Below are 15,584 nucleotides of genomic sequence, written 5' to 3'. Positions count from 1 at the left end.
CTCTACCAACTTTGCACATCTAGAGACTGAAATCCTTGTCCATTATTCTTTGCAAAACAGCTCCAGCTCAGTCAGATTAGATGGACAGTGTTTGTGAACAGCAGTTTTCAGATCTTGCCACAGATTCTCGTTTGGATTTAGATCTGGACTTTGACTGGGCCATTTTCAGACTTTAAAGTCTGAAAAGCACTGTGCCTGTGTTGCCGTGTCTTTGCTCTCGCTGATATCACCAGGAGCGTACTGTGCAGGCACAGACTATACTGGGTCTGCGCAGTATGCTCCTGGTGACATCAGCGGTACCAAGGACATGGCAACGCAGGCGCAGTGGTTTTCAGACTTAAAAGTCTGAAATTCCAGAAGTGAACTGGAGGCAGGACCGGAGCATCGGTGAGAAGCTGCACGGGCAAAGGATGTCTGCGGGGGACTATTAGAAGCTCCAGGTAAATTCAACTCATTTTCCCCCGACCCCTCTACAGTGTTCCTTTAAAGGGACTCCGAGCAGTGCAGAAACTATGGAAAGATGCATATCATTTTAAAGCTCTCTTTCTCCTCTTTCCAATGATATATAAATCGCCACCCTACGCCTTTTAATTTTCGCTATTGAAATTGCAGCGGCTGCGATTTCAATCGCGAAAATAGAGAAAACTAAAAGGCGTATGGCGACGATTTAGGAGTCGTCAGAAAGAGGAGAAAGAGAGCTTTAAAATGATATCCATCTTTCCATAGTTACATTGTATTACACAGGGCGACTTTTTCTGCTGAATGGAGCTGCTGACACTGGGGAAAGTGTCGTCCTATGTAATACAAGTAACTATGGAAAGATGGATATCATTTTAAAGCTCTCTTTCTGGCGACACCTAAATCGTCGCCCTACGCCTTTTAGTTTTCTCTATTTTCGTGATTGAAATTGCGGCCGCGGCAATTTCAATCGCGAAAATAGCGAAAACTACAAGGCGTAGGGCGGCGGTTTATATATCATTGGAAAGAGGAGAAAGAGAGCTTTAAAATGATATGCATCTTTCCATAGTTTCTGCACTGCTCGGAGTCCCTTTAAGAGCTCTAATCTGAGCCACAATATGCTGCGTGAGGATAATTTTATGTTTGCTTTTACCCTCTGTGTATCCACTGACGGAGCCCATTTATGGGCGGCTAAACATGGTAGGTTTATGGTTTAAGTGCTTTTGATCACTGCATCACACTGTCCTTTGGACCAGTGTTTCACTCACAGCTAGTTATGCTTGGGCACATGCTGGGGTAGAAAGACAAACCTTTGCATGCAACTTTAGTTGTACATCCTGTTTTTTGCATAGCTTGTCTTGGTCAATGGGGAAACATAAAACTGCTACACAGAATTTTCTGATCACTGTGTTGACCCCTAGCAGGCTATATCGAGGTAGATGCTGGGGAAACTGGGGTAGCGTATGCACCATCCCCATAAACCTGCCACACAAACAAGCATGCTTCTGCTACACTCTATTAGGAGTCACCTCTAGCTGGCCAGTTAAACTGTATGCTGAATACACTGATACATACATGAATAATAGGGCCTTGCCAGTAGCAATGTGTTGACATGATTCATCTCTACCCACTGTTGCAACTCATTCACTGTAAATGCATTCACATACATTACGTAAGGAAGCTGTGCAAACTTAAAGCGTATTCTGAATTTGCTCAGTGGAACAGCAGTTGTCTGGATTTTATACCCCTCATCCACAAACCATAGAAGAGTACATGCCACTTCACTTCTCTGCCTATAGCCAACTATGATCTTCTAAGTGTGGCATATGGTTACATTTTATGCCTTTCTGCAACCATGTTGTTCGATATGTAGAACAACCCAGGCGTCTTATTTCTTTCCTTGAACTCAACATTTATTTTTTTTAAATCCCTAGTCATAAAGGGAAGGGAATACAGTATATACATTTCTACAGGGATGCAAGAATTTCAAATTTCTGTTTTATATCCTCTGCACAGACATAGCATGCCAAATTCCACCCATTAGCCTACTCAAGGATGGTACACACATTAGGGTGTTATCAGCCAGGGGCGTCTCTGCCGAGAATCTAGCATGCCTCAATGCATCACCAAAAGATCCCAAGTGGTAGATTATCTTGACTGAGTGCACGAGTGTGTGTGTGTGTGTGTGCGCAAGTGTGTGCACATGTGTGTGTTTTCAGAGAAATATTTTAGTTTGCCCCATTTTGAATATCTGTGCTCGCCAAGTACCCCTTGGTACAGCAGAGATTATTGGCCAAGTACCCCTTGGTACAGCAGAGATTATTGGCCAAGTACCCCTTGGTACAGCAGAGATTATTGGCCAAGTACCCCTTGGTACAGCAGAGATTATTGGCCAAGTACCCCTTGACACAATTATATTTAATAGAAGTACATGGTAATTGTTTCTAGACATTTACTATTGCTTTTAATTAGCTAAAATACTAATTGTTTATATAGGATTATCAAATTCTAAAACTTAATTTGTTTTACTTCGGTGCATGAAGCCCAAGTACCTCCTGAACCCATCAGAAGTACTCCCTGCAATACACATACCACTGGCTGAAAAACCAGGGGCCGTATGTAAATCACCTTGGCCCAGATGCAATTCACTTTTTCTTCTGAGTTTTCTCCTAGGTGATAGTTTCACAACTTGTTATAAAATGCCTTTTTAGCCACCAGCAAGCAAGAAAATACAATACATAGGATAGTATTTTTTTTCAATTGTAAAATGCTGAAAAGTTAGTTTAGTTTAAAGAGAATATGAAAATTATCTCCTAGGAGAAAACTCACATGCAAAAGTTAATTGCATATGGGCCCCTTTCTCTTGAGTTTTCTCCTATGAGATAATTTTTCATCTTTGATTTAAAATACTTTTTAGCACTTTAAAATGGAAAAAGTACCATTAAGTAGGTCAAAAAGTGTTGTCAAAATTATTTTGAGTATTTGTTTGCTTGTTGGCGTTTTAAAAAGCATTTTATTTACAAGTTGTAAAAATATCACCTGGGAGAAAACTCAGGTGAAAAAGCTAATTGCATGTGGGCCCAGGTGTTAGGCCACATACACACATCAGACCATAGTCTTTGGAAAATGAAAGATCACAGACCAATCTTACCACCCTTCCTGTAGTATAAGAGCCATACTCTACACAGTATTTTCTATGGAGCTGAACTCCACATCAGGAAAAAATCTTGGCAAGATGCTGCACGCACATATGCTGTACAGACACAAAAGATCAGTATCTGCAAAAGATCTGTTCCAGCCAAAGATCCATTCCTGCAAATTGCAATGATAGTCTATGAGATCTGCAGATCATCATACACACATGATTTAACTGACATTCATCTGCAGATCCGCAGATCTGAAAATCCATCCTGGTGGATCTGATCTGCAGATGAATGTCAGTTAAATCATGTGTGTATGATGATCTGCAGATCTCATAGACTATCATTGCAATTTGCAGGAATGGATTTTTGGCAGGAACAGATCTTTTGCAGATACTGATCTGTTGTGTCTGTACAGCATCTGTGTGTGCAGTATCTAGCAAAGATTTTTTTCTGATGTGGAGTTCAGCTCCATAGAAAAGACTGTGTAGAGTATGGCTCTCATACTACATGAAGGGTGGTAAGATTGGTCTGTGATCTTTCATTTTCAAAAGACTATGGTCTGATGTCTGTATGTGGCCTTAGGTTACTTCACTTTGCCAACAAAGGCAGACAGATGCAAGCTGTAAAGCACTTTCCTTTTTTTCCCCCTTCTATGAAAGTGAACATTTTATAATGAAGAAAAATATAGAAAACCAACCACACCGGAGTAGTGATCTCAGTTATCCTAAAGTTATTTTTGTAATATTGTATTGCAGTTATTGTAAAATATTAAAGGAAAAGTGTAATATCCCCATCTCCTTTTTAAAAATATCAATATTTTTTCTTTTAAACCATTCAATATGTTTTTCTGTCTGAAATCAGAGTTCAACCTGAGAACCATATGACCATGCTCAGGCCTAATTGGTCATTTGAACACTGCACATAAACAGGAAGAGCCTGCTTCTGTATGAAGATTATGCGGCTTCCATCCATCCCCTCCCTACTATATTAAGGCATAATCTTATTATATCTATCTAGGAGTAACAAACATATTTGCTACATGGTTTTGTTTTGGTGAGCAGCCATCATGTTAGCGATGTCAGCACCTGTCACAGAAGAGGGACAATGAGCAGTAATTTTAGCTTGCTGTGCACAGATAATTGAAACAGTCACATAAAATTAATTAAAATTCCTTCTTTGTTTGTACAAGGAAGGCACTAGTTCATCCTAGAAGACTTAAGTGCAACATATACTGTGTATACACAGGAGTAGCAATGTAAACAAAGGACAAGGAAAATTAGGGCATTGGTAATATTCACATGAATATGTGAAAACACCATATTGAGTCGCTGATTGTAATTTATTGTTGCAAGAGATTTTAACAAACAGGAAGTGACCAAAAATCCTGCTTAGCTATTCAGTTTAATTTTGCAAAAAGGTATACTTTATATCCAAATATATTTTGTTAACTATCATCCTTCCAGTATAAGCTTTATAGCCTCCTGCCCATCACAGTAATTTAAAGGGGAGCCTGAAGCCAGATAAAAAAAACTCCCAAACAAAACAAAAAAAAAAACAAAAAATACTCACATAAGGAGAGGGGATGCTTTGGGTCCTATGGAGCCTTCTTGTTCCTCTCCTGGTCCCGTCATTCTTGCACTGGCTCCCCAGTTAGTCTCTGACCGATGGGTTGTAGACTGCCCTCTGGCGCTGCGGGTGGGGTCTTTGGGAGCCTGAGTGCTCCCAGAAATGGGCTGCTCTGTACTGCGCATGTGCAGTACAAAGCGGCCCTTCTTCAGGGGCATTGGGAAGCTGAAGAGCTGCATTGGGGACAATGAGAAAGCGTAACGTTTATTCACACTAGTGAAGAAACGGACCGTTCCATGGGGCAAAATCCGTTTTAGGGGTGGGGAAAGCGGAGTGGCAACTGAGTGAAAAACGGATCCGATTGACCAGTGATCAGATTAATTTGCCACTGTAACACAAGTATGACCCAGGCCTAAGTGAGTGAGTGAGTGAGTGAGTATCTGTTTTGTTATTTATTTTTTTAATCTGGCTTCAGACTCACTTTAAAGAAATCAGGCGATTTTACAAAATCTTACTGCGCCTACGCCAAGTGCCGCTATCAATCACGGCCACATTGTCCACAGCTTACTGCACCTGCGCAGTAAGCTGTGTACAAGTGACTGACAGTGGCACTTGATGCAGGCGCAGTAAGGGCGACCTTGTGGTCATCCTCTGCACCGTGCGGCAGCGGAGAGTGGAGGTGACAGTGTGGGACAGTCGGCTGCAAGGGGCTGGAGAAAGCCCCAGGTGAGTAAAGGAGATTTTTGTAAAGTTGCCTGATGATTCCTCTAAGTAGCTCTCTTAGTGTTTTTCTATTAGGGCTTGTTCACATCTAGGTTGTTGTTTTTTTTTCAAGCGCCAGCGATTTTGAAAATTGCCTTAATCTGTAGGTGACCGCTTCACACCAATGGGCATGGCTGCGGCGGCAGCCCCAGGACCATCTAACGCCGATCGGCGCAAAGTCCTGGGGCTCGGTTTTGCTGCGCTCACATCTCCTGCTTGCTGAGCAGTTGCTGCTTGGGAGACTGTTGGACGCCGTCTAATCACTGGCACAGCGCTGCGATCAGCAGCAGTGTGACGCAGTGATCGGCTGTCATAGGCTGAAGCCTACGACAGCTGATCACGTGGATTGGCTGGCGGGGGCTTTGTCAATACATACAGCAAAAACAAAACACTTTTTTAAAATAAAAAATACATATAAACAGACAAAACAAACATCTGGGGAGCAATCAGACCCCACCAACAGAAAGCTCTGTTGGTGGGGAGAAGGGGGGGGGTAAATCACTAGTGTGCTGTGTCGTGTGGCCCTGCAGCTTGGCCTTAAAGTTGCAGAGGCCAATTTCTTAAAAAAAATGGCCTGGTCTTTAGGAGGGTTCAATACTGCAGTCCTCAAGAGGTTAAAAACACTTGTGCAATTATTCCCTACGAGCGTGTTCATATCTGAGCGGTTTGTTTCCGATCAGCTCAGCAAAGTGCTGCCTGTACCCTTTTTGAGGCATTTTGCCTCAATGGAAGGTATAGGGAAAACGTAAAATGCGTGAAAAAGCGGTTTGCATAGCAATTTCCCAGGCGCTTTTAAGAATACATTGTATTTATTCTTTTCCAGTTCTAAGAATTCACTTCCCGACTGACGTCAGGAACTGAAAATACAAATTGCTCTGCAAAAGCGCTTATAAAAAGTGCTTTATAAAAACCCGCAGCGCCCACCTGAGCGCCGGGAGGGGGAAAAAGAAAACAAACAAAAAACCCTCAAAATCTAAAAATTGCTGACATTTGCAATTTCTATTTTAGAAGCCTCAGTGTGGGTTTCCTCTGAGCACTATAGCTGAATCCTACTATGTTTATAGTGTGGTGTGGTGTACTGTACTGTATTAGCTAGGCCCCACTGAGTCTCAAGCAATCAGAAAGCATACTAATCTGTTATCAGCCGGGTCCCACCTACTGTAATTGGTTCCCTCTCCCCTTCCCCAAATTAACCTAATGCTGGGAATACACTGTTAGTTTCTGCCGTGCATTTCTGCTCTCAATCGTTTTTGCTGCTCGATTCAGCTCTCGATTCTCTTATCTTTTTCCATTCACTTCTATCAGAAAACAAGCAGCCAAACAATCGAAAGTGAGATCGAACATGTCAGAAGTTATCTATCGAACCATCCATCTAAGCATTATAATGGTAGAGACATTAGATTATGACTGTCAGCGCTATATAAATACAAGATTATAATGGATAATAAAATGGCCAGACATCACTACTATACAAACACAGCAATATTATTGTGCATACACAGATATTACAGGCAAAGAGACAGCAAAAAAAAGTTCCTTGCCGTTAAAATATTACCAATAAAACACAGCAAGATACACAATGACTACCTTAACTACATTGAGTAAAATAAAATACAGATTGAACGAGAAAAGTATTAACCATTTTCTTCAGCTAGTTCAAACTGTATCTGGGATAAGTCAGGAAAAGTCAGTTGGTGGCCTCCGACTCTGGCACTAGTACATCAGTATAGATAACTGAGCAACAGACCAAGCCCAAGGGGGTGATACTGAAGGGTTCCTTTAAAGGTGAAAATGGGGAACATTAAAGATGTATAAAAATCTTGGACTTTGGGATGGGGCAATGAGGATTTGGGCAGAGGAGGCTGGAATAAATAAAGTCAGACTCGAAGGATCTCTAAGCAGTTGTTGTAGCAGATGGCGATCCAGTCAGGTTGGGTGCTGGCCCACTGAACGTTATTGATTTCTCCCTCTGCTGTGTAGGCCAGTATCGGATCCTCGATAGCACGTGGCATTTGCTGGATATCCCAGATCAAGGCTTGATGATCATCCGCTACAAGAGTAGGAGAAAAACAAATAGGTAAAAGCATCTTATAGTACAAAAGAGAGGAGATCCTCATTTGTAAACTTAGGGAGAATGGGCACTTTTTTTCTAACAACACTGATCAGTACACACCACTCTAGTACACGCACCCCAGTGGCCATGACAGTGTGTGGAGAATGACAGCTCCATTCAATAGGGCCGACCATCCAACACATCACCATCAGATCACTGAAATAAGGTGGCCATTGGGGAGGCAGCAGCAGTGTGGGAGTAGTGTAAAGTGTCTAGTGTGAGTATGCACTTTAACACGGTGCCTAGTATTTAAAGGCCCACTTCTGCAAATCTTAGGTTACTTTTATCATGGCTTTTTAAGAAAAATAGCATAATGCTACTTTTCTAGCATTCCAATATGCATGACTGAATTTTTTTTTTTCAGTGACATTGCCTCTCTTCAGTCACAGAGCTGAAATTCCCTTATCTTATTAGCGCATTATGCACTGCTTCAGTGGTGTGGGTGATGGGACATGCTAGGTTTACACTACAGGCCGGTTGCACAACTGTGTGTTTTTTTTTTTTTTTCCTAAAGTTGAATTTTATTGAGTTTTAATACAAGAACATAACATGAACAGCCCCCAACCCCACGGTCCAGCACACCAGGCACTCCTCACTATTCAGTTAGGAACATCTACCAAATACCCATAAATCTACCACCAGGCACCTAAGGGGAGTACATTTGAAATCGGCGCCGGTAGACTTGGGCGCAGGATACAGCGCTATATGGCTGATCCTGCTTCTGCACAAGTCCGGGACGATTTTATTACTATTCCCCCTCCAGGCCGCCATGGATAGTGGGGGAATGAAATAATTCAGCTTCCAGCAATTGCTAGAGGCCGAATTATTATGTTTTTAAGCAAGAAGACGGAGCCGATGTTACTCACTGAGCGCTGCAATAGGAATGATTCTTATTGTAGTCTATGGAGGCGCCGGCTGCGCCCAAATCTAGCAGCGCTGAAAAGCACTGCTCCGCCTAAGGGTTCTTTTACACTTAACCAGTTTCTCTCAGTTATAACTGAAAGAAAACTGATTTTCAAAGTAATGCTCATGTTTTCCTATGGCCCCTTTTACACTCAACGCGTTTTAACTAAAATCTTCTTCCAAATGCACTGCTATGGAAAAACCGCATACCAACTGATTAAGTGTAAAAAGGCCTAAGCGGTACCTCAGTTCAGGGATTATCCAGTAAGTCGTAGTTTTCAGGACATTTTCCGTTGAGATATGCAAGTTTGTACCATGTTGTCACTTTATTCAATCTTTTCGACCAGGAAGATATAGAGGGAGGTGTATCTACGCCCCATTTATCAAAAATGTCTCTTCTCGCCTAAAAGCACATTATTTGAACTAGGGTAATACCATGCGAGCAAAGAGTGGAGTCCGTATACAAACCCAGAAGTAACGATTTGGGGTTTACCCCCTCCCCATCACCCCCGACATAGTACGAGCCAGTTTTGTCCAGAAATCTATAATAATCGGGCAGCACCAGATCAAATGGAAGAAATCGCCTCTGTCCATCTTACATTTAGGGCATCTATCAGAAGAATCAGAAAAATATGCATGCAACTGAACAGGAGTATAGTAGGCACGATACACAAGTTTCAAATGGGCGTGCCTATCAGTGGCTGATATTAGGACTCCACTCATTCCCCCAAGAACATCACCCCACTCCCTATCAGACAGTTGACCAACGTCCACTTCGACCGGTCCCTATCTAACCTAGGGGTGGATACAGGCAGTAGAATAGAGTACACCTCTGAAAGAGGTTTGTCTACTTTTTGACAGATCAAGAGACTCTCCAAGATGTCCGATTCCCAAGACCAGATCCCCAGGAATTGAGAGAGCCAAGCATGCTTAATTTGCATGTAGCGAAAGAGCATAGATTCAGGTAAGCCGAATTGAATTTTGAGTTCATTGAAGCAGAGCTGTGGAGTTGGAGTCAAGGAGTCAGAGTAGGGGCAATTTTGGGCACCCGGAGTTGGAGTCAGAGTGTCATAAACTTGGGAGTCGGATGATTTTTGTACAAAATCCACAGCCCTGTTAAGTATTAGATTAAGGAGTCGGAGCCATTTTGGGTACCTGGAGCCGGAGTCGTGGTTTCATAAACTGAGGAGTCGGAGTCTGAAGATTTTTGTGCCGACTCCACAGCCCTGCATTAATGAAGGACAGCAGTTTGCCCCGAGGAGCCAACTGCTCCACCTGTTTGATCCCATACCGGGCCCAAACCTGTGAGACAGGAATCTCCACAAATTGAGGACAACTGTGTGTTCAGTGTATCCTGAGGTGATACACTGTGCCGCATCGCAGCATCCGGTGAGTATATTCACAATCACCGTTGTGCATCAGGCCTGCCATTCAGGTCCTCCAAATGCACAGACACTGCCGCTGGGCTTGGGGACAACCTCTGTAAGCTCAGCTCAACATAGGGCCACCATTGGCTAGATCAAACCTACCAAACGTACCAAATACCTACCTAGCAACAGGGAGAATTCTCATTGGTCCACCACTCAGTGAAGCAATGAAAAGTATCCCTGCTGCTACAGAGGATTCCCATTGGTCTTTTATAAACCAATGATAGCCCTATGGTTCTGCTGGGAACCAGATACGGTGCTTGTGCTCAAACCCAGCAGTGGTCAGTGTGGGTGGAGGACCCAAATGGCGACCAAAGATGCAGAAGACAGGTGAGGAGATCTAGAACAAAAGGGGGAAATCAGCCTAGTGGGAGCAGACACTGTCCAGTTTCCACTGATTCTATGAGCATGTGCAGCGTATGCAGGCTCTGGAAAAATTGTGCTTGTTAGGACCATGCATTCTGCTCCAGCTCCATTAAAATTGGCAAGTGTAGGCGGATCCTTTGTTTAACATAGGATCCATTTACACATTGCCTTCTGACCCACTGGATTGGAGCATTTTTGCTGTAATGTAAATGAGCCCACACAGGTATAGACCATGTTTAACATAAACAGAAGACGGATTAACCCCTGTATGTGGGGAAAAAAAGCTTTTGTGCGTTTTTTTCCCCTATTTAGACTTAAAATGAAACCTTAACCTCCCTGGCGTTCTATTAAAATCGCCAGGGAGGCTGCGGGAGGGTTTTTTTTTTTTTTATAAAAAAAAAAGTATTTCATGCAGCCAACTGAAAGTTGGCTGCATGAAAGCCCACTAGATGGCGCTCCGGAGGCGTTCTTTCGATCGCCTCCGGCGCCCAGAATAAACAAGGAAGGCTGCATTGAGCCTGACGTCAGCCGCCTCCGATCCAGCCCTTAGCGCTGGCCGGAACTATTTGTTCCGGCTGCGCAGGGCTCGGGCGGCTGGGGGGACCCTCTTTCGCCGCTGCTCGCGGCGGATCGCCGCAGAGCGGCGGCGATCAGGCAGCACACGCGGCTGGCAAAGTGCCGGCTGCGTGTGCTGCTTTTTATTTCATAAAAATCGGCCCAGCAGGGCCTGAGCGGCGACCTCCGGCGGTAATGGACGGATATACTCGTCCATACCGTCAAGGAGGTTAACTGGGTTTCCTCAAGCCCCTTGCATGCTGTTGGCTCCCTCACCGCCCCCCCTTCCCAGGTCACACCGATCCCCCACTAGCCAGCCCATTCATTTCACACACAACAGATGTCATGCTCCATTGCCGGGAGCGTTCTGCGCCTTTGCAGTTAGTACTGCAGCGGTGCAGAAAACTCCCGGAAACAGGAGTGCATACACAGTGGAATGAAACTGGAGACAACGGACAAATTTACCAGGCCAGCCAGTGGTGGAACTGAGCGGCCCAGGAGGAGGACAGCGAGGGAGCCCGCAGTGTATATAGGGCTGGAAGAAGCCCCGTGGAAGACAAAAAAATTGGCAGAAGCAACCGAAAATGACAGTCTCTGCTGAAAACCCAGAGTGTGCACAGCCCCCCCCCCCCCCCAATTAAATAAATAAATAAAATTGTCCAGTAAAAGCAAAAGAACGTCTCACCTGCTAAAATAGCCACTTATAAGAGAAAAGAGAACCACGTGCACAGCTATAACCGCCTGGTCATCAGCAGTCCTGCTCGATACACCCAAATTACATTTTCCAATTTAAGAGCATTGTCCTGGCTTGAATCCTGTAGTCAGCTGTCATTCTATCCTATCACTACGTGCATAAAGAAGACTAAATACTGGAAGAGAACTAGTTACTATGCAGACTCATTTGAAGTATTAATGACAATAAGGATACAGACTCCTTCTGTGCTTCTAATCTTCCTGATGGGGACTTAGCAACATTCAATTCATCAGCTCTCAAGTGCTATATCCATGTCAGTGTGTAGCATGGACTGAACTATATCTATCCCGATTCAGTCTCACCAATTAATTTGAGTTGTGACAATAATTTGTGAGGACTGACATCCCTTATTTAGAGAAACTCAGACCAAGAATTTAACTTTATCCCAATCAGTAGCTGATACCCCCTTTTACATGACAAATCTATTGCATTTCACAAACAGACCATCAGGGGGCGCTGTATGACTGATATTATGGTGAAACCCCTCCCACAAGAAGCTCTAAGTACCGCGGTACTCTGGGCAAATTGCCACAATGTAACAATGTTCACAGACAGGAAATGGCTGTTTACAGCTGTCTCTAACAGCCAAAACAGCTAGGAGCAGCTATATAACCTGCCCACAGTAAAAATGTCACCATGTAATACATGTCAGAATGTTAATCTGGGAGAGGAAAGATTTTACAATGAGCAAATACTGACTAAATCATTTATACACAATTATGGTAAAAAATGAAGCACTTTTTTACTACATTATTTTCATTGCTTTAAGTGAAGCAGAGCTTGCAGCTCCGTTTTTTTTTTCATTAGCTCTAAATATATAAACTATAGTGACTGATGACATTTAAACTGCATATAGCAATGCTATTAAAAACACCAAAGGGAACCCCCCCACCTCCCCAAGGTAGATATATACCTGCTGTACAGATGTGACAAGAGGAATGTGGGGCCCAGGCAATTCCATTCACACAAGCACGGTGGTTATTCAGTCTGGCCACAGGTGTGCAGGGCACTCGTACATCCAGAATCACTACCTGTAGAAACAGAAAGATAACGTACTGATATTATCCTAAGAAACTAAGGCCTCTTTCACAGTGGGACATTAAAGTACAAAATTATAACGCAGACTACACTCAGTGCATGTTGCGTTGTGTGCAACGTGTAGCAATATTTAGAAAGTGCTGCATGATAAGCGTTTAACAATAAATCTGCTGCGTTATGTGTGTTGCACATGTTCAGATAGATAGATACATACTTTTTTTTTTTTTTTTTACATGTAACGCATGGGCCGTTTTCGTTCCATCAGTATGCGACGAAAATCAGAGTTAGTACCTGCTAACGCTGTTTTGAACAATCCTTCAGGGCAAGGTGAGACGCTGCTCCACCCAACGCAGGAACAAGCAGCACTTCCCCTATAAAACAATCACATGGTTAGTCCACCCTCAGTGCTTTTTATACCAAGCACCCAACAGGTGAACCTCCACTAACCCACATACGTGCCACTATCTGACATAGACAATAACACCCGGGTGGGATCGTTGCCCTGAAGGATTGTTCAAAACAGCGTAAGCAGGTACTAACTGATTTTTTTCCCACAATCCTTCAGGGCAAGGTGAGACGATTAACAAGTAATACAACCTTAGGGTGGGACCACCGCTTGGAGAATCTTTCTTCCAAACGCTTGGTCATGAGCCGACATTGCATCAATTCGGTAATGGCGAATAAAAGTTGAGAAACTTGACCACGTTGCCGCTTTGCAGATTTGCTCTGGCGAGGCCCCTGCATTATTTGCCCATGATGATGCCACTGCTCTGGTTGAATGGGCCTTAAATGAGGCTGGCGCATCTAACTGCATTGCCTTATATGCTTCGCTAACGGCTAACTTTATCCAATTAGCAATAGAAGACTTTGAAGCTCTCTGACCCGCTGTCTTACCAGAAAATAAAATAAATAAGGAATCAGACTTCCTAATCTCTGACTTCTTTTTTAAATACTCCAAAACACACCTCCTAACATCCAAGGTGTGAAAAATCTTTTCTTTTTCACAACCCGGATTAACACAAAACGTAGGAAGCACAATTTCTTGAGATCTATGAAATTTCGTCATAACCTTTGGACAGAACTTAGGATCTATTTGTAATACTATTCTATCTTGAAAATCCTGAAAATATGGACTTTTCACCGACAAAGCTTGAATTTCACTAATTCTTCTAGCCGACGTAATTGCCACTAAAAACACTGTTTTCAATGTGAGCAATTTAAGAGAACAATCCCCTAAGGGTTCAAAGGGTTCCTTACATAACCCCTTAAGTACTGTAGATAAATCCCATGGGGATACATAAGGTTTAAAAATTGGAGACTTCCTAGACAAGGCCTTGAAAAACTTATAATCAATGGAGATGAAGATAACGGCCAACCTGAAAAAGCAGATAGCGCTGCAATCTGTACTTTCAATGTACTGAGAGAAATACTCTTATCCCATCCGTCTTGAAGGAACTCCAAGACAGCAGGGACCGACAAACTTTTAAACCTTGAACCTTTCAGCCAAGAATGGAATGTTCTCCAATACTTAAGATATATTTTTTCTGGTCACCTACTTGCGACTACTGATCAAAGTAGACGCTACCTTGTCTGATACTCCCAAACCTCTCAGCAACTTCAATTCAGGATCCATACTGCTAGTTTCAAATGATCCGGATTCGGATGCCAAAGCTGGCCCTGACACAATAAATCCGGTCTGCTCGGAAGTATCCACGGATCTTTCACTGCCAAGGATTTCAATGTTGCGAACCAACTCCTCCTTGGCCAAAAGGGAGCAATCACTAATAGCCGGTTTCGACAAGATCTCCATTTGCTGAGTACCGCTGGTATCAGCTTCAGTGGAGGAAATGCGTATAGAAGCGGGAAATCCCAGCTCTGATTGAAGGCATTTACTGCTAGACAGTGATCCATTGGATTCAGAGAAAAGAACTTCTGAACCTGAGTATTTTCTTCTGTGGCTAGCAGGTCCACATCCGGAAGCCCCCACTTCCCTATTATTTGAGCAAAGATCTCCTTGTTGAGAGCCCACTCTGAGGATAACACTTGGTTCCGACTCAGCTTGTCTGCTTCCACATTCAAAGTACCCTTGAGGTGTACTGCTTTCAATGACAATATGTTATTTTCTGCCCATGAAAAAATCTGTTCTGCCTCTTCCTGTAATAACTGGGATCTTGTACCTCCCTGCTTGTTTATAAATGCCACAGCTGTCACGTTGTCCGATTGGACCAATACATGACTCTGCGCAATCTCGTCCTGTATCTGAATTAGAGCTAGTTTCACTGCTCTTAATTCTCTCAAATTTGATGATTTTTGGGATTCCCACTTGGTCCACCTTCCCTGTAATGCTCTGTGACCCATATGAGCTCCCCGTCCCCACGCACTTGCATCCGTGGTTAGGACTTTCTCTACAGGTTCCTTCCAAAGCCTTCCCTTCCTCAGATTGGATTCCTCCAACCACCAAGGAAGAGATGACACAACCATTTGTGGAATTGTAATCCTGAAATCTAATGTTTGAGGACGACCGTCCCAATTTTCCAACAGACACTTCTGCAGAGGTCTGATATGTGTCAGAGCCCAAGGTACTGCCACAATTGTTGATGACATCATACCCAATACTCGAGAAATCTCTCGTAGAGATACTTCTGGATTCTTTATTAAGGACTGGACCGCCAATCCTAGATTCATTACTTTTTCTGGAGGCAGAAAAATCATTTGTTTTATTGAATTTACCATCATTCCTAAAAACAAAGTCTCCTGGTTTGGTACCAACATGGATTTTTCCGAATTTATAATCCATCCAAGAGATTTTAGATGATCTGAGACGATTTCTAAATGATCCTTCAGTTGTTGGACTGAACTTCCCAAGACCAATAAGACGTCCAGATAAGGGATGATTTGCACTGCTCTTTGTCTCACCGGGATTAATGCCTCTCCCAGAACCTTTGTAAAGATTCTTGGGGCAGATGTGATCCCAAACGGGAGGCAAACAAATTGGTAAT

The 15,584-nt window shown here is 43.2% G+C and overlaps 1 protein-coding gene across 1 annotated transcript in view; it reads right to left on the bottom strand.

The window, feature by feature from the left end:
* Positions 1–6,893: 6,893 nt before the first annotated feature.
* DCAF7 (DDB1 and CUL4 associated factor 7) overlaps positions 6,894–15,584 on the bottom strand; it is a 32,067-nt gene continuing 23,376 nt past the window's right edge. Inside the window, exons 6-7 of the mRNA XM_068262683.1 lie at positions 12,461–12,578; positions 6,894–7,479 (exon numbers count right to left, since the gene is read on the bottom strand). Of these exons, the coding sequence (XP_068118784.1) occupies positions 7,307–7,479; positions 12,461–12,578 (291 nt within the window). The 3' untranslated portion in view covers positions 6,894–7,306. The remainder of the gene's footprint in view (positions 7,480–12,460; positions 12,579–15,584) is intronic.

Source organism: Hyperolius riggenbachi, chromosome 12 (assembly GCF_040937935.1).
Source record: "Hyperolius riggenbachi isolate aHypRig1 chromosome 12, aHypRig1.pri, whole genome shotgun sequence".
Classification (NCBI taxonomy): domain Eukaryota; kingdom Metazoa; phylum Chordata; class Amphibia; order Anura; family Hyperoliidae; genus Hyperolius; species Hyperolius riggenbachi.
Note: the sequence above shows the minus strand (reverse complement) of the source record. Positions and strands in the feature narration are given on the sequence as shown.